Raw genomic sequence first — 20,512 nt, 5'->3', positions numbered from 1 at the left:
ATATACGAAAATATTACTTCTGATTATTGTTTGAAAACAATTTTAAATTAATAGGAACAAATAATTATATCTATTCAGGTATTACAATTTCGTAAGGTATATGATACAATATTATTTTACATTGCAATACAACAGCTGTAATAGCGATTTTATTTTAACCTTTTAGGTTAGTTTTCCTGATCGAAGCTTAGAATAGTCCCAATTTAAAGGCATCTCTTGGCCCCATAATACCATTCCATGAGCGGTTACATCACCAGTTCCTATCACATGAGCCTCTTGCCCGTTTGCCCCTTCTTATATAAAAAAAGATCAACCAACCAATTGATCTATACTTCTTAAATGTCATTCAAGACAGCCTAACTTTTGTAGGTTCTGTGTTTATCTCAGGCTTACAAATGTGATTTTGAATAACTCCAAAGATTATAATAACTATAAAAGAAATAATAGTCATGTTTGACTACATTTTCAACAGTCCATATCCATCAGCAGAAATAGCCAAAGACAATCGTAAAATGACACACACGTAGGGCAATCCGAAGGTACGTAAGATTTTAGTGGACGTAAACTTTTGATGATCAGATAGAACATTTGACGTTGAGTGTTATGAGAATTATAAAATCGTGTTTCGAATATAATATGAACACTGAATTTAGCTGTACGATACTTCCTTTTGTATGGTATTGGCTATTGCTTGACACGTCAGTAGCATCATACCAATTGGGTTGACAGCCGTAACTTATGGAACAGAATTGTAAAAGTAAATGTTGCTAGCAAAACAATCCGAGGAGATTTGGAGTTTTCAGAATTAAAACACAAAAAGTACTCGCCCGCAGAAGACATGCAGCCAGTAACCACGTATTTGATTCTCATAATGGGCATCCTTGAAGTTAGTTGATTTTCCAAATATATCCAAAGATTTCTAAAAGGAACCAGCTTCTGTCACGCTGAGAGAGATACATAAGGACATGGATAGGTAAATTATACCAAATATACATCCAAAAACTATATTTCTAAGTTATTGTTCAAATACCTCTTTGGAAAGCAGAAACATGAGAAAGCGTTTCGCCAATTTTTCTCATAGATTTTTTTCGGACTTATGGGACCAAATAGCATCTATTTCGCATCGAACAAAAGAAGAATTACGTAAATCGGATCATAAGCCTCAGAGTAATCGGTGTACATACATAAAAAAAATATCGATCGAATTGATAACCTCCTCCTTTTTGAAGTCGGTTAAAAAATGTATATTAATATAAAAATAATATATTTTCAGTCACAGTATGTCAATGCGCTGACGAACTTGCAAGAATCGCAATTGATTTCTGAATGTGGTATTTTTTTGCTTAAGCGAGATATCCTTTTGGGAGCACTAATTCTATAATCAACTGCCATACGTCAGTTCACTGCAAAACATGTAATAAGAATCATGAAAATAATCAATAAAAGCAGCTTTATACAATAAGTCCATACAAACTTTTGATATGTATAGATCATAACAATAACGGCTGAGAAAATTTGTTATGAAAAAAGAAAGAAAATTGCAGGCAGTTTTATCAAACCGATCAAAGGGCCGGTCGGACATTCCGACTTCTTACGACGTTAGTAAAAAATACAATCTCTCTTTATAGTTACCATTTCACTGGTTATTATATCCGTGACGATACGAACAACTTACGGACCGTGAAATGTACGGGCCCGATATTGCAGCCCCTGGCGTTTGGACATTTGAACGTTTTTAATTCGAAAATTAGCCGTTAAAATTACCAGCCATATTTACTGTGACTGTATGTTTATTCTTGGTAAAGTAGCTTTAATACAGAACAGGGTATCCCCCTTTCATTGCGAGCAATGCAATCTATTGTGTGGGGAAATTATTGTGGAGACCCTCGTTCCATGTGAGGATAGCTTCGTCAAAGCTGTGATGAGCAAATTGACGAAATACTTAGACCTAGCACAGGAAGTTACTGTCATGTGGGATGTTGATTCAATAATAATTTTGTCCTGATAGTCGTGTTCGTAAATAGTCAAATTTATTTATGTATTTTATTATATTAGGTGGGCTGACAGCCATAATAGTAAAGGCCATTTATGAGCCTCCAAAAGTAAAAAAACGACTAAAAATTACAATGAAACACTTAAGTCTAGGTATAACATTTGCGAGATTTATAACTTATAAACTAGATTATATACAATACAATTCTATTTAGGATTTAGCCCTGTGTTACAATTAGCCAAAATTATTTAACTGATTGCACGTCAGAGCATAATAGGTCAATAGTCTTATAGTAAAGAGCCCCGACCATTATCTCATGAGTATATCGCTAAAATAACTGGGCTAAGGGTGAGATACAGAAGGCCAGCTTTACTTTGGGCATTTCATCACTATGCCGCCCTAACCACTGTCGGAATTTTCATGAACCTACGCCGGCGGGATTACAATTTGTATATTTATAAATATGCTCTGACTTTCCCACCGAGAACAAATCAGAAATGAGGAAATCCGTAGGGTACTGAAGTCACCGACATTGACCGGATAATAATCCACGAAACTGAATTGGCATTGACAGGGCACATAGCTCAAGACAGATAGCCATTGGGGCAGTAAAGTCCTCGAATGGCGGCAATGTACCGGAAGACGCAGTGTTGGTAGGTCCCCACAAGATGGACAGATGATCTAGTCACTGGTGTAGATCTTTGGGGAGGCCTTTGTCCAGCAGTGGACGTATATCAGTTGAAGTAAATATAGATGAAATTGTAATAAAGAGTTAAGTAATAATAATTGCCTACACATATTGTCTATTGCAAAATGACGCTAGTTATATTAAGCTTAAACTGTAGTGGTAAAAGACACCGATATATTTTAAAATATAAGTACGTCTCAAACAAAAGTGATATTTATTTTGTGTGATGTCAAAGGTCATTCGTAAGTCATAACTTAGATCCCCACTGGTCTGGCATGAACAATAATCCGTGCAGTTTGAGGAAACTGTTTATCTCGTTGGCCACTCGCCTCATAAATTGTGCCCAACATGAGAGGAAATGATAATACGGCAGATATAGGAAACAATTTTGGTTGGTTGGATGGTTCTTATTATTAATTATAGTACTGTGTTATAATATTAATTGCAGTTAATAATGCGAATACATTTAATTATTTAGACTTGACTCAGACCGAAAAATGTACATTATAATTTGTAACAAGCAAACTTTGGTTGTGTAACACAGAACAGCGACATTGTGGAATCTCCAGGTTACTGTATTCCCGATACAAAAGTACTAGTATGACTGCAGTAGTCGTTGTAACGATCGAATTATGAATGATACATGAAATACATACGAAACGAAACAAACAGTTTCAAATTTGAATAAAGAATTGACATAAAAAAACAACGATGCTGTCCATACAGCCACTGATAAATAAAACGTATTATATTTCTTTACTAATGATAATAATAAAAAAAAAATGACACACTTTTACACAAATTATCTTGCCCCAAACTAGGCATAGCCTGTACTACGGGTACAAGACAATGATATATTTAATACAATATACTTACTTAAACATACATAAATACATTTAAACATCCAGGACTCGGAAACAAATATCCATGTTCATCATACAAATAATTGCACCTAGCGGGATTATAATTATATAAATGCATTATAAAGCTACTTATTTATCATCACAGAAAATAATATTGTTCATAAAACTGGTGTTTATGATAAATATGAATAAATATATTGATTTCACATTCCCATCTGACCCCTATCTTTTAATTTATTTCATTGAGAATATCAAACAATTCCACACTTACTTAATTATTGGTATGCTTATCATTAATAACTTACCACGTTATTCACGAAATACTTATTTAGAGAAACAAATTCACTTAAATCACTTTTATTTTATATGTAGTAGTAGTAGTAGTAGTAGTATTAGTGTGTTACACAGGTTTTAAAATACAAAATACATAATATCAAGTATATGCATATATATCAAAGTCAAAGTCAAAGTTCTTTATTTGCCAGAAAAATTCACAAGTAAAGTTGTTACAAATTTAAGAGTTGGCACATGTTTCGTCTTGACAGACATGCAAATATTTTTGTGGTATCGTTTTATAATATAATAACCTAACACAATCAATACTTACTGCTACATTTAATTTTACCAACGTAAAGCTATATCTCAGAGACCATACAATATAAAATTACAATAATCAATATAATGTTAAGACAATGTAGTAAAAATTATCACAATAAATAATATTAAATATAGTATTGGTGCCAGTTACCAATTCGTTTGATAATATTCGTTAATTGAGTAGAAACAATATTTTTAATAGTATTAATAATTTAAATTTAAATCTATTTAACACTGTCTCCTGTATATTTCATCATATATAATATGATATAAAAAAGTTCTGATACAATATCTTATTACATCATTTATGCCTGTTTGGCGGTATATATTCTTACAGTAAAAGGTAGTTTCTAAGCACAGATATTATAGTAATATATAAAATGATTGCAATAAGCATACGTTATCGAGACCTGTTTCATCTTATCTGACAAACATTATTTCATACTCATCTATCGGAAAGCCATTCCGAATGCGTTTGATTTTATTCTAGGCAATTTATTTTCAATAAAGAACTATAAAAAAGACTTATCTAAATGGTTTTGGTGCGTCTGAGAGGGGAGTCTGTCATAAAATTCGTTTGATATTTTTTCTAAGTCAAACGGCAGAGAAGTGAAAACTATCATATTTATTGTATACGAGGGGCGCTTGTGACTTTGTGAGTGTAGATTCATTTACATGTTAATCTGACCATTGCTTCGAATTTTGTCAATAATTATATAAATATATCATTTTTTATTTATTCCCGCGGATCCCTTATTCAATTTGTAACATAAAAATAGTACCAGTGGGCCCTGCTTCGGACAGGATGCCGACTAGATTATGGGTACCACAACGGCGCCTATTTCTGCCGTGATGCAGTAATGTGTAAACATTATTGTGTTTCGGTCTGAAGGGCGCCGTAGCTAGTGAAATAACTGGGCAAATGAGACTTTAAATCTTATGTTCCAAAGTGACGAGTGCAATTGTAGTGCTTCTCAGAATTTTTTAGTTTTTCAAGATCCCTGAGCGGCATTGCATTGTTATGGGTAGGTCATATCAATTACCATCAGCTGAACGTCCTGCTCGTCTCGCCCCTTATTGTCATAAAAACATATAAGTTACTAGTTATAAAATGAGGTGTCATTATCAAAATATCACCCGGAAGACGTCCATGCTGGACAAAGGCCTCCCCAAAGATCTGCACGACGATTGGTCCTGCGCTGCCCTCATCTAACCTATTCCAGCGATCTTGACCACATCATTGGTCTAACTTGTGGGGGGTTTACTAACACTGCGTCTTCCGGTACGTGGTGGCCATTCGAGGTCTTTACTGCCCCAACGACCATCTGTCCGTCAAACAACCAGTGAAAATACCTTAAAAATAGATAGAGTCATATTGTAACAATTTATTCTAACAACATACGCTCAATAACGAAATCAAAAGCAATGTAACATAAACCAAATTATAATTCTAATTTGGTTCAGTCGATCTCACTCATTTACATATTATTTGAACAATACACCCAAGGGGACCGTTCCAAGCATTTATGAGTAGAAAGTATTAAAGAAAGAAAACGGATATGAATAAAGAGATATAAAAATAAGAATGAAAACGCTCGCAAGAAAACGCTCGCGGCGAATACACCCCGCGGAAAGCAGCATTGTTCCGCGACTTTTTAAAAACGAAACAAAATGATCGAGGGGAAGGAAATCGGATGAAAATATGAAAAGAGTACGCGGTATACTGCGAAGAAGTGAAATGAAAAGCCGGAGATCGGGCCTTACTCGCGGCGTCCGCAAATATAATTTGCATAGTCAAGTAGTCGAACTTTTGTCTGCGGCCGATGTTCGCAACCATATCGTTCGTTGCTTTTTAACCACACTCATCGGACGAGACTTTTTATTGCATTTTTCCCCTTTGAACGAATTCCTTCAATATTTCGGTGGTTTGTTTTCACTCATACACTCGTTCATTACATTGTTTCGTTTCATATTGCGTGTTTTCGAGTTATTGCTGTGTTTTCAATTGTAATTTAACAACGCTTACAAATTCCCTTGAAAAGTATTTTTGTTTAGATTTTACTAAGGGCTTTTATATTATGATTCATAATTGTAACACAATCTTCGAGCTAAGAATCAATAGTGGTGATATTAGTACAATAGCAATTAAAATAGTACCAGTTTTCGAATGCTTTGATGTGTTGAGAACAAAAGATTAGAACTTTTTATTAAAAATCTCCCTCGAACCGAATGGAATAACCCATTGTAGAATTATTACAAATCATCTTTGTTCATGAACTTATGGATATAGAAGAAAGATGAATTACAAAGAGATGCCGACAATGCGTAACCAAATATTGACTTATAAAAACAATAGATGGAGCGCTGAGTCCGTCTTATTGAAGCTCTTAACTCAGGTAAAAAATTGTTCAAAGTGATATTAGGAACGACAACAAAGAAATTGGTCAGCCGAACATTGGCTATTTGATAATCGATTACGGGTTAATAAATAAATGAGGTGAGATTAAAGCTCCGAAAATAAGCTTCATCGAAGTGAGAGAGTGTTTTTCAGAGGTGTTAGAGTGTGTTGGGTGCATATTGGATGAATGAATTTTCCACTGGCTGGGCGTTTATATGGACACATGAGAATTGACCGAACCTTTTCATTGAAATGTGAACCCATAAGTATTGCAGGTTACGCGGAAAAATTTGGCCAGTCATGTATACAGCGGAATTAATTATCAAATTTCACACTACAATCATTACATCACTAATATTGAGCTGCTTATATTTTAATTCATCTTCGACGATTTGAGAAATTTGCAAAATGACGCCGAAATTTACAAGCAGCTCTTCACGAGCCTTATGTTTGTGTCTAGTGGTTCGTTTTTGTTTGAAATTAATTGGCTTCCTACTGTTAAGCAGCGCTATAGGTTTATTTATAATAAACATATACGGTCTTACAAATAAACTTGGTATAAAGTTATAACTAAGCATAAACAAAGAATATGCAAAATGTTTACAATATTGTTGACAACACTGTCAATACAATGATAATTCTGAAGTTTTCCGAATGACAAGCTACCTGGCAAATAAATGCAGAAAATGTTAAACGTCCGAATAAACCAATCGTAAGCAAAATGTCTATTTGTAAACATTTTACATATTCTTGGTTTATGAGTAGTTATTTATAACTTTATGCCAAATTTATTTGTAAGGCTGATAAAAATTAAGTACCCCGTGTCCGCTCATTGTATGAATTGTCATATGTAAATGAAATGTCATCGACTAAATTATTTGTATTGCAAATATATAAGTACTTCTAAGGCAAAAAAATATAGGTTCTAGATAAGTAATCACCATAAATTATACTAAAAACTTTTCCGAAACACGCTGCACCTTTTAGTATAAGTATTATTCCGACCGGTTCAGTAGTTTTCAAAGTATAACTGAAGGAAACGGCTCTCCATTTATATAGATAGTCCTCCTCCAGTAGTATACATATGGAATAGATTTGGAAGAGGCAGCGCAGGACCGGTCGTCGTGGAGATAATTGGGGGAGGCCTTTGTCCAGCATTGGACGTCGACCGTTTGTTAAGTGTGTGTGTGTATGTATTATAATAGTCGCTATATAAGCAAATATAAAAAATATGATGAATTCTTATAAGATTTCATTTAAGACACTCATGCGTCCATGAAATTCGCAAATGATAATTACCAGAGTAATATCTTAATAACTGATGCCTAGGCAAATGTAAAATAGACGAATAAAAATAAAAATTGTTTGCGATGGATACTGTATCGTTATTACACGCCGTGTCGGAGGTCGTGGGATGACAAATGATGCGCAGGAGTCGATCACAGGCGAACCCGAGCGTTTCATTAGCAGCAACATTAATTATTTGTGAATATAATATTATGTTTACTGCAAATCTACTATCTATTGTGAGAGTATTTCGCAATCGTTGTAATAAAACTACCTAAGACGGGATTTTAAATTTTAAAATATTTGAACAATAAGCAAGCATTTAAAAAATTCTACAATATCTGAACATAGAAATTAAAATAAAGTTTTCCTTGTTGTACATAATTTACTATTAGTTAATAGTCTGTTTGATTTTTCTGAGTTAGAAGTAACGTAATTAATATTTATCCTAGAAAATGAATAATGGTTCCACGCTAAAGCATTAAAATATATGAAATTCTGAATACAATACGAATCTGTTGTCAGATTACAAAATAAACGAAGTATTAGCGGACGTTAGCCATTAGTCAGGCAGCCAACCGACAAACTGAACTGTTACAAAAATCTCAAAAATTGTTCAATTTTCCTAAAAGAATTATTTATTTCTAGTGATATACCAGAAGCGGTTGAAGAAAGAGAGAAAACAGCGGCAGCATATACAAGAACAATTAGAATTAGAACTGAAGAGGCGGCAAAAGATCGAAGAGGCACTCAAGCAATCCGGCGCACCCGCTGAAATACTTAGAATAGTAACTGGTAAGTAATCTATAAATGATAAAAAAAAAATAAACGATAAGAGAAGGAATCTTGGGAAATACTATCCCATTGAAACAAGTAAGAAACTGGGCTTAGTAGATGATGAAATGTTTATGATAGTAACTGTACAAATTCCTATCGACAAAAAATTCATTTTAATTGATTTCAGTAACAGCTGCGTTGAGCTTACCAAAAAATTGTTTGTGAAATGGGAACAGGCATCACAATAATATAGTTATGATTCGCAAATATCCTAATATTTTAGTAAATTCCAATTGAAATTTTTCCATAAAGTCAAATTGACTCCTTGAAAATACTTTTAATAATAATTATTGTACTTCAAAGCAAAATTGTGTTGCAATATTTGAATTCATTTCCTCAACATAATTTCCCCTCAGTTGCGATATGTATCAGACAAATCAACAAGTAAAATCGAGTGCTACTGACATGTTAACTTGCCGTCTGTCAAACTATCTGAATATCAGTAAAACTTTGCATGATTCCGGCAGTTGATTCCGAGCCGTATTCTTATCAGAATTAGTATTATATTAGAGTAATCGTGATTTACACTAACATGGCAAATGTGAAGTGCGTGACGTAAGAAGGGTAAACGTTAGTAGTGATGGTTTGTACTAATCTCCGTGTCAGGCAATCGTTTCGCAGGCCATTTGAAGCAGGGGTTTTGCGCTAGCACGCATTCGAGTTCATTTTCTTGAATAATTGCTTAACTCATGTTTACTAGAGCATTTAAGTGCACTTCTAAAGATTTATACCATTTGGAATTCTTAATATCATTACAATTTCATCGATTTATCAGATTTTCTGTTAATTAATGTTTGATATTTTATCTTAATAGAAGTGAAACGAATGAAAGGTTATTAATGTTGCATATTTGGATGATTTATTTTCTCAAAACTGATTCCCTTAGAATTCTTTTTGATATCAGTTTAAACGCTTTCACCGCTTTGGAAACAACTTTTGGCGCTCTGAGAGAGAAGAAACAGCTAGACTCATATTGATGGTATTTGCGTAGGTTGATGTGGCCTCCTGATTGTTCTTCAAAAAAAATATGTTTTTGATTACTTTAACAAAATATTTATTTCCGTCATCGTCCGATTCGCATAGGACTCTGTTAGTAAGAAATCTTCAATAGTTAATTTCATATACTATTGAAAATATGCTAAAAGCACAGTTTTCTTTCAGAAAATCTAATACCACCGTCACAAGAGAACCGGCCCGAGCGAGAAAACGGCATGGAAAGTAAACCGCCGAGCACCGAACCCCCGAGCACATCCCCACCCTTCCAGCGGGAGCGCCCCCGCACTCCAGACAAGCCACAGTGGAACTATCCACCCCCACCAGTGGACATTATGAGTGGAGGTGCAGCCTTCTGGCAAAATTACTCCGGTAAGTCATTTTTACATCATTAATTATATACTTCAAACCTACCCACTATTCTTTCTGTTAACTATAAGGCGTAACGTTAATGGTGGAGTTTTTAACTTCAATTTATTACTGGTACGGTATAGGCAAAATAATACTGCCAGAATTTGCTTTACAAATACCTCTCTCTCAGAGTGCCATATATTGTGCCTCTATCACATGCCTGTAGCCCATCCTAGATGTGAGTTTCCTCTTGCTTAGTTAGAGCTTTGTTTACTTAAAGCTCTGTATGGACGCTTCTTTGAGTATTTTAAGATACATCGCATACATACATCGTGAGATCGTCGACTAGTGCTTGAAGGGGGGAAAATGTAACTTTCTTCAGTGAAACCGCCGGAACATTCTACCAGTGAGTGGGTTCTTTACGAGGACACAGACGGCTTTCTTCTACATTGATTTTTTTTATTTATTTAGAAATACCAACATTAGTATATAACGATGCACTAAATATTACGATACACACAAAATATTATAGTGTACTATATGTAACAAATAATTAGTTACAGGTATCTACCACATGCTTCACAGTATAAATAATACGAGTCTATTAGTAAAAGAAGACAGACTTTTACTTGATAGTCCATACGAATGCATTAAATGCCAAATAAATATTTTTCGAAATCGCTCTATTCTTAACACGTGTATCGCTTATTGAGGTCTCCAAACTTCCGATCCATATTCCAATTTGCTCCGTACCAATGAGTAGTATAGTGAAATTTGTAAGATTGTTGCTACAAAAAAAAATCTTTTGTTTCCTATCCTAATCCATCTATCATCATAATCTATCCTAACATAATTAGATGCCCGGGACGTAACATACTCTATATGGGGAACGAACATTATGAATGTGCAAGAATTATTGTGTTTTGGTTTGAAGTGCGTTGTAACTAGTAGAATTAACCTGTTCGTTCAGTCGAGAGTTCAGCGGAAGCCGATTCTTCCGTGAAGGACGAGTTTAACGCCTTACCGTAGGAAATGCGGGCGGGCGTTTAGTGCATTCTACATGTGAACTAACAAAACGGATTTAACATTAAAGTTTTATACTTGACTATAGAAAAGGTGATTCATAACATAAAAAAAAAAACTGTATTACATCAAACTTAGAAGAGCCATTACGGAATTTGACTTTTGCAATACATAATATTTTCATGTAGAATTTTATCGAAACCAGATATTATTGATAAATAATATTGCAAGGGTCTGTACGATTGCGAGAGGGCCCAGAAACGATCTCGGAACAGGCGGATCATAATATCACATGCCATTGTGGAATTGAGAATGTGAAGTATTTTAAAAGTACAAAATGAACGGTAAACATTACGAATTTTATTGCCATGCTCAAAATCGAATAGCTTATTGAAATACGGGTATGTTGTTATTGGTTTGTGTGAAATGTTGTTATTATTTGGAATGGTTTGATAGGCTAGGCTGAGTGTAACTATTATTGGGAAAATACCGATTATATGATCGCACAATTTTTTTACTAAGCAAAATATTATTCATTTTTTGCTCCTTTTGATTTTTATCAATTACTGCAGTAATTGTTTTTTAGAAATTATACTTTGTATGGCTCTAGATTTAGCTAGATTGGCTATGGATTTTTGGCCCAAATTTTCGTGACTTAAACAATTCAGATGATCCAATGTGCATGGAATATTCTCTTATTCCAGCCAACCCAAGTATGTTTGCCTAGTGTCTATTCAATTATATATAAACTCAATAAAATATTATTTTTTGTTCTTTAAATTTACTTTTTGGCTTCAGAAAAAATGGAATCTTTTTTCAACCCTATTAACGTCTACATCTGCCTAAATAAATATATATTTAAGTAAAAATCTTCAAAAATTTATTCACTCGATTTAATTTTGTAACTGATAATCGATGCTTGGTAATAATATAAATATGTTTTTATGTATCCACTCGTGAACTTCAAATACCTACCAATATTATACAAAATCCTACTTCATTTCAAATAGAAAATCAAATGTAATAGGGTAATAAATCAATCAATTGGCATAAACTATTCCTGAATGGTGCGTTCTTCAGACAATTAGCTCTCGATTGGAAAATGCCACTAATTTGAGCGGTACCCTAGTCTTAAACACACGGGAACACGCGAAGTGCTTTTTAAAATAGAAATAATTGGCTTTCTGTATCTCATTTGAAGTACATTTCTACACATTGTACCTACCAGTGTTTTCAATAAGTTTCTTGTAATGTTAATCATAGACTATTTCTATATTTCTGGGCACTGTAATCTTTAGCGATGCTATAAGTATATTTCGAAAAAAATAACACTCACAGAGGTCACGGGGGAGAGCTCATGGTGTTGAAGGCCTCACACTCCAGAGGAATCCTGTGAGGGTTCGTAGGTGACTCCTGGTTAAGTTTAGGCAAGGCCACCAGTGGGAGGCTCCCTTGCACCGGATGCCGGCTAGATTTTGAGTACCACAACGGCGCCTATTTCTACCCTGAAGCAGATTGTGTAAGCATTACTGTGTTTCGGTCTGAAGGGTGCCGTAGCAAGTGAAATTACTGGGCAAATGAGACTTGACATCTTATGTCTTAAGGTGACAAGCGCAGTTGTAGTGCCTCTCAGAATTTTTGGGTTTTTCAATAATAATGAACGAACCTGCATTGTAATGGGCAGGGCGCATCAATAACCACCAGCTGAATGTCCTGCTCGTCTCATTCCTGATTTTCATTTAAAAAAAAGCCTTGCTTGCCTTGCCATCTAAGTCTGCCCAAGGTCTAGTAACATAAGCATATGATAAGCTGCTAAATATAAATTAAGAACATCAGTCAAGAATCTACTCATATTAATAAAGCGCACATTTATTAAGACTCTGATAAATTTAATCTATAACATAAAATTTGCAACACAGACCGCGATTATTGCAGTTAAATAAACCATTGAAACGGATGAAGCAACTGTTGTTAAGTAATGCCAAGTTGAAAAATTAATAAAGACGAAACTTTCCCGGCCAATTTTTAGGTGCGCTTGTAAAATGAATGGAAATAAAAATGTACCGCACAGGTGCGCCCAAAACCTTTGTCGATATTAACTTTTTTCTTTTTAATGGAAGATACATGCATAATGAGGAAGGAAGCTTGCATTATGCATCCAGCGTAACATGGTCATGCTTCATTTAATTCAGTTTTTTTAAAGAGCATTCTTACAATTTTGTTTTCTTCTTCTGCTTATAGGTCTATTTTTATCTTTTCATTTTGACTATCCTAATCAAATATTACATGTGCTAAATCGTGATTAAAATTTCTCGATGAAAAAGGAATTAAGAAAATCTTTGTTAGGCTGTCGATAAAACGTCACTAAAATACAAAATATTTGTAGTCAAAATTTGATTTCATAATTTGAGTTAATAATAATATATAATCAACCTGAATGAAAACTCCTAAAACAGCTGTACACAAAAAACAATTATATCATCCACGTAAACAAAAATTTTCATAAAAAATGTTCATAAAATGAAAACTACCGGGCCAAACTATATAAAATTATACAACATTATAACTAATTTATGGGATCAAATGGCACCTATACCGCATCGAACCAAAGAAGAATTACGTAAATCGGATCATAAATCTCAGAGTAATCGGTGTACATACATAGAAAAAATATCGAACGAATTGAGAACCTCCTCCTATTTGAAGTCGGTTAAAAACATAACAAAATTAAGTTTAGTTTGAAAACTTGTGTGTTTCAAATTTTTTGCCTATAATTGATTTTCTCTATCATTGATTTAAATTTATATGCCAGTTACGTAGTTTACTTCTTGATGCTGTCGCGCGCATGGTATCCCGTTTATTGAGACTACTTCCTTTTTTGTCACGAAGCTAAGTCACGCCTACCTTGCTTCAATCTATTTTAATCTCCTTAATCCTTAAACTCAGTTTCAAAGATGGTGTTATTCTTTATTTTTATTCGATTATAATCCAAATGTGTCTAATTGTGTCACGAAACATTGGGTTAGTGAAAAAATATATTGGATTGATTAATGGGAAATCATTTCGATCAGTATAATTTGATACGCCTCAACACAATGGTGTGGGAGCGAAGCCTTCACTTGCTATATACTTACTCTTGTTATATCAATCAATTTATCTTTCATTAAACTCGTTATCAACAATATCAAAAAATAATCCTTTGACCCGAGTTTAGAACTTCTCGAATAACACAAAGAGGACACAAAAAATAATTTCAACATTAATTAACACACTCGTGCCTGAAAAACCATTTTTATCAAAGATATTGAATTACAAAAAAACAAACTTTAGGAGAAATAAATTTAGTACATTTAAATTGTTAAAAATGAAGGAAGTTTTAGTTGAAGTTTTTGTGAGAACAAAGCGAGAATGATAATTTTGTATTTTTATCGAAAAAAAAGGCGTCGGGGACGTAATTTCTTGGTTGATCTTCTATTTAATTACTGAATCGATTCGTTTCTCTTTAAATCACAATGATAATGCTTTGCTTCAACTCAAAAAACCTAAGCAATACTTTATAGTTGGATTGTTCAATTCTAATCCGTGTTATGCTTCATTTATTTTTGAAGTTGCACAGTGGAGGCAACGTTTAAATGAATTGAGTTGATCAAAAGTTTTTCCTTAACAAACGCTCACCGGTTATTTCAAAGAACAAATAGATTATAGCTCTCAAAGGAACCGGCAATTCTGTTTTAGAAGCGGCAAATGCAAAAATATTACGTATTCAAACAGACCTAATAGGACATTTAGGGGTGGCAGCGAAGTGAAACGGCAAAGGCCGAAGCTTTTAAGTGTATAATATTTAATTGTAACGCCCTAGGCGAATAATCTCACCCGAGATAATAGGTTTCTGTTTCGGGACAACCCTCAGTGCGACACTTGTGAGTGTGATGCCCTAAAGCAAGTCTTCGCTAAAACAAATCAGATTATGATTGAGTTTTTACAACTGCCAAATGAATTTGTCACTGTGATCAAAATAATCAAAATCATTATAATTTTATTTCAACACTGTCAGCAACAATAGCTTAGCGTTAAGTAGGTTCCTGGATTACAAAATATTTATCTTTATTTATGTCTTAAAAACGTTACAAGAAATTGAATTCTCCTTTAAAAAAATGTTCCAAGCAAGCCAGGAAAAACGTGTATCCGATATTTTACCACTGCCAAATGCATTTGTCACTGTGATCAAAATAATCAAAAGCATTTTCTTTTATTTTAAAAGTGTTAGCAACAATAACATAGTGTTAAGTAGGTTCCTGGATTACAAAAGATTTATCTTTCTTTCTGTCTTAAAAAAGTTACAAGAAATTGAATTCTCCGTTAAAAAAATGTTCCACGGGAGTAAGCAAAAACGTGATTCCGTTTATATCTTTTATATCTCGTAAATTGCAGGAGGCGACAAGCGTTGCATGAAATTGAATAAGCATATTTCGTAAAACGTAGACGTTTTCGGAGACAATTGCCTTACCTCACCGACTCATGCCTCTTCACGAACTTTGTCAATTTTCTTAAAATCTTATTAGAGCATCTTATTTTTTGCGCGATTATTTTTTCTGTTTGAAGCATTGTTTTGCATTTCCTCTTCTAAAAACATGTTCATCTTTATCATTTTACTTAAGTGTCTATTCAATAAGCTCACGTAAAGTTTCTGTAGTTTTATTTTATAAGTATGTTTTTTGGTTGTTAAGAAAATATAGAAGTTTCCGGAAATAATAGTTTCATTTATTCGGTTTCTTTGGGGTTTTTGGGACCATTCGCCGCGTTTAGCATCGTCTATGTTACATATTGCATCTATATTACCTACGTTTTTTGAATTTTATTCTCTTTTAATATCATGAAATTATGGTATTTATAGGCTAAGAAAACAAATGCCACCAAATACTTTTTACCAACTGCTAAGATTCATTATAAATATGAGAAAAACTACGTTTAACATCAATGCAATATACATTTAGCAAAACGTTTTAAAGAAGGGACTATTCCAATATTAAATTAATAAGTGGGATAGACGCGGGAGAGACTGTTTGATGTCAGTTGGCTTTGCTCGAAACACTAATGACATTTTCGAGGGCAACGCATGTGTACTTTGATGACATACGTAAAAGAGCATTCCAAAGAGTACAATATTCCTACAATGTATATGCAACTGAACTAAAATTTAACAGAGTGGAGGAGAAGTATGAAAGCAATACCTTGCCTATATCTTTGATACTTTAGGGTATCGTTGGAAGGTTAAAGTGCATAGCAAATCTTTGGTTTTGTAAAAGCTTAACTATTAAATAGTGCTGTGAGCAAAGACAAACACTAGTGTATAGACAACTTGACAGCCGTACCAATTTTTATTTATCAATGTGTGCGTTAACCACGGACGAGTAAGAAAAGAAGGACTCCGTGTGACCTTACGTAACAGTGGGGCACCAAAACAAGCAAACGTGTAAATACATAGCCCCACGCATACACTTACACTAATACAAGCCGATCGGCTGCCATTATGAGACTTGCCATCGTCTGTGACAGATCAGTTTGCGTCGCAATAAAATATTTTAAAAATGCCGTCGTGCGTTGTGAAAATATGTAAAAACAATATTATAAAAGTATTTGTGGATATATGATTATTTAAGGGAGAAAAAATTGTGTAACTGGTATAACCCGCAACCGCACACACACTAGCATAACGGTGCTTCACTTGCTAATATCACGGCGCGGAGTCCTTCTTTTTTTACTAGTCCGTGACGTTAACTAGAGGTTAATATTCAAAATACATAGGAACTAATGCCAAGCGTGGCTTTTTATGACTTGCCAATCATAATCGGTTACAGTAACAATAAATTCGCTTTCCTTTTCTATCTTGTTGTATATATCCATTAGAGATATTCTTCTCTCTCGCACACTCTGTCTATACACTGCAGAATATGTCAATATATCCCATCGCCTCTTGTTTTATAGAAGAGGTGGACAAACGAGCGTACCTGATCTTAATTCATACCGCCGTCCAAATTCTCATGCAACAACAGAGGAATCACAGTAGCATTGCGGCTTTTTAGAATGTCGTATCGTCGTATAGGAAACACTGCACTAATACGGCCTTATTCAAAATAGTCTGCTAACATAAAGCATTGCCAATTCTCATTTTGTCTTCTCCTATTGACCTAAGTCAGAATGAGAAAAAACACTCCTTAGCGGCTGTTTAAAGTTAGCGGACCATTATGAATAAGGGGGTAAATCTCTATGACACATAGTCCTATCCTTATAAAGAGAAACATTGATTAATAGTTGATTATATGTAAAAGTAGTCATGTTATTGTATAGTTTTATATTGATAGCAGATTTTGTCAACAGAGTCTTTGGCGCAAGAATTGGAAATGGAGAGGAAATCTCGTCAGCAGGCTATGGAGCGAGACGTGAAGAGTCCATTGTCTGACCGGGCTGGCTACTACAAGAACTCAGTACTGTTTAGCTCGGCCACTTAGCTATCAACCCCCGGGGTCATGGAACACCCCGACAACCAGCAATGCGATAAAGAAAGCGACGATATGAGGAAACCAATCATTAGCGTAAAACCAGAGTTTAGAGAAAAGTAAATCCAAAGATTGTATTGGTTAATGTATCGGTTGTATTATTAATTCATTCGCAAACAACCGCAAGTTTGTGTATATTTAAAATTCAACATAAAAATTCGGTATTCATAACAAGATCTCGCCAAAGTTATACTTTGGCTGTGGTCAATGTAAATAAACTGTTATTATTATTGTCTTAAGAGCGTAGGTTTGTTCCGTAAGTTGACCTACGATAACTTTTCTTCCATAGTGAAATTTGTATATATTTCTTGTATTTTATCTAGCTTTAAGGTTTTCTCGACGATTCACGTAATTTATTCGAAAACATTTAATATTAAAACATGTACCTTATATCTCGATTGATAAATGCCATATTTACTTATTAAGTGTTCGTTGTATTATTCTTTTTTTTTATCTTAATTCAACATGATCAATTTTTAATGCTAAGAGTAAGAAACAGAACAACTTGGAATTGAAGGAAGACTGTATTTTAATAAATTAAAAACTTTTCTGTGCCCTCATATACAATATAACTGTGGAACAATGTATAACAATATAATGTAGCTGTATTAAGAGACATTAATTAAAGTAAAATCATGGTTATGATTAGAATATAATTTTACTGTTATTTTCTTAAGATCGTCCTTATTATTATTATTATTTGGATGGTAACTCTATAGGTACAAAATAATTACGTGGTCAAATTTCTTTTAAGCTTACGGTTTTTTTATAAAATATATTTCAGTATTCAATGATTTAAATACATTAATTACTCTCAAAATCAATTGGGTGTCATTTGATTATAAACTTCAGGGAATATCTTTTACCCCCTTATTCATAATAGTCTGCTAACTTAAAGCATTGCTAATTCTCACTTCTTCTATTAACCTATGTCAGAATGAGAAAAAACACTCCTTAGCGGCTGTTTTAAGTTACCGGACCATTATGAATGAGGGGGTTAAAATATTGTGATCTTTAATGATGTTTTTTTAAACAGTCTTGTGCAATGGTTAGATGTAATTGATACTAGAGTATCCCTTAAATTATAGAACTTAAAAGTAAGTTAGTGATCGCAAATAACAAACTCATTTACGCAATATAGTGTGACTGAACGGGAAAATTGTTAGAGCGAACAGTGATTTAATATTCGCTTGTAGACATTGTAAAGTTTAAGGTGAAACTGCCGAAATATTACGACTTTTGACTAACCAAACATAAAGATATTAAAGTAATGAATGTTTTAACAGATACTAAACACCAATCTATATATTTTAAATGAAAGAGACAATTTACTGAAAATAGGAAGGCTCAGGACTTTTGTAGCTATACATTATAGTATATACGCAGTGAAAATCATTTATAAACATAGCAATGTTAATAAATTTGATTATATCTTTAACATTTTGAGCGATGCTGTCAAAAGTCGTAACATACAGAGCGCGTTCACTTAGCACCCCATATCTTAACGTGGTTAGAAGTATAAGTATTGTAGGTTAAAGTTTATAGATAAAATTGATAGTTTTATTAATCAGTACGATTACGAATCCTTTCTAAGTCTAAATTGGCGTTTGGCTATTGTAAATATCATCACCGAAAGTGTTACAATTAATTAACGCGTATTATTTTCAAATACTCTCGAAATAGTCCAGCGCCGATAGAAGCTGGGAAGTATAACTTAATCTGTAACGGATAAATGCGAAGTAATTATTAAATTAGTTGTTATAATAAATGTTTAGACGAATGACTGTGTGGTGTACAGCGTATGAATGTGGTTTTCAAACTCCATATCAGTTTTCTATCACAATTAAAATGTAAGGTGTTCATCGGAATTTATTTCTTTGGGCATACACGATTTCTAGATTGTCAATTAGTTGAGGCTTGTATTTACGGTTTGTCATGTTTATGTAACGACGCGAGCATTATTATTTATTTATATTTTAATTATGATTAATTTACTTTTAAAATTGTGTGTGTGCCTTGTATTGTAGAGGAAAATATCAAGATTAAAATGTAAAATTATCATTTGGTGTTTTGATTTTACTTTTCTTATATTTCCCTGTTAAACTGCCAAATAATCATTAAGTGGGAGGCTCCTTTGCACAGGAAGCCGGCTAGATTATGGGTACCACAACGGCGCCTATTTCTGCGGTGAAACAGTAATGTGTAAACATTAGTGTGTTTCGGTCTGAAGGGCGCCTAGTGAAATTACTGGGCAAATGAGACTTAACATCTTATATCTCAAGGTGACGATTGCAATTGTAGAGCCGCTCAAAATTTTTGGGTTTTTCAAGAACCTGAGCGGCACTGCATTGTAATGGGTAGGTCGTATCAATTACCATCAGCAGAACGTCCTGCTCGTCTTGTCTCTTATTGTCATAAAAGTGTTTGCGCTTTTTTGAATGCGCACAGTCGTGGAAGCTCAGTTCAAAGTTGGGTTGGGTTCACGGTTAGTACGTGGTATGACGGTTACTTGAAAAATGCACTGTAAAGAAATCTATACATCTAGATGATATCCAAGTTTATGGTGTGTCATGTGATGGTGTAATTTCAAATAAACCATTACATTAAATTGGAATTTATTCGACGCCATAATCATTTGATATTTACTAAAGAAAAAATGTTGAATTATTTTCTCGACTATCTATAAATAACTGAAAACCACATCAATTTACTATCATCAAAATTCATGATATATTGAACCAAATTTACATTATATTTGATTGTTTTTGATCTCTTGGTCTCTAAACAAAAGCATGATAATGTTTTTCTGCTAGAAATCGAATCTTTTTGAATTAAATGAGATAAGTAATATTTCCTGTGTGTTTGAAAACGTCACGTTGCGTTGCTTCTTTGTGTCTTCTACCGCATTTATCACGGGGAGTGTTC

At 33.8% G+C, this 20,512-nt stretch overlaps 1 protein-coding gene across 11 annotated transcripts in view; it reads left to right on the top strand.

The window, feature by feature from the left end:
* Window positions 1-19,648, top strand: part of LOC126965384 (dachshund homolog 2) — a 235,616-nt gene extending 215,968 nt beyond the window's left edge. For 10 of the 11 annotated variants that reach the window (XM_050808958.1, XM_050808959.1, XM_050808957.1 and 7 more), the window contains 3 exons: window positions 8,475-8,621; window positions 9,825-10,028; window positions 17,409-19,648. In XM_050808958.1, the coding sequence (XP_050664915.1) occupies window positions 8,475-8,621; window positions 9,825-10,028; window positions 17,409-17,539 (482 nt within the window). In that variant the 3' untranslated portion in view covers window positions 17,540-19,648. Of the gene's footprint in view, window positions 1-8,474; window positions 8,622-9,824; window positions 10,029-17,395 lie in introns of all 11 variants that reach the window. The other variant, XM_050808956.1, reaches the window with a different exon arrangement.
* The last annotated feature ends 864 nt before the right edge of the window (window positions 19,649-20,512 follow it).

This window comes from Leptidea sinapis, chromosome 7 (assembly GCF_905404315.1).
Source record: "Leptidea sinapis chromosome 7, ilLepSina1.1, whole genome shotgun sequence".
Taxonomy (NCBI): Eukaryota; Metazoa; Arthropoda; class Insecta; order Lepidoptera; family Pieridae; genus Leptidea; species Leptidea sinapis.
The sequence above is the reverse complement of the archived record's forward strand: the minus strand, read 5'-3'. Positions and strand labels throughout refer to the sequence as shown.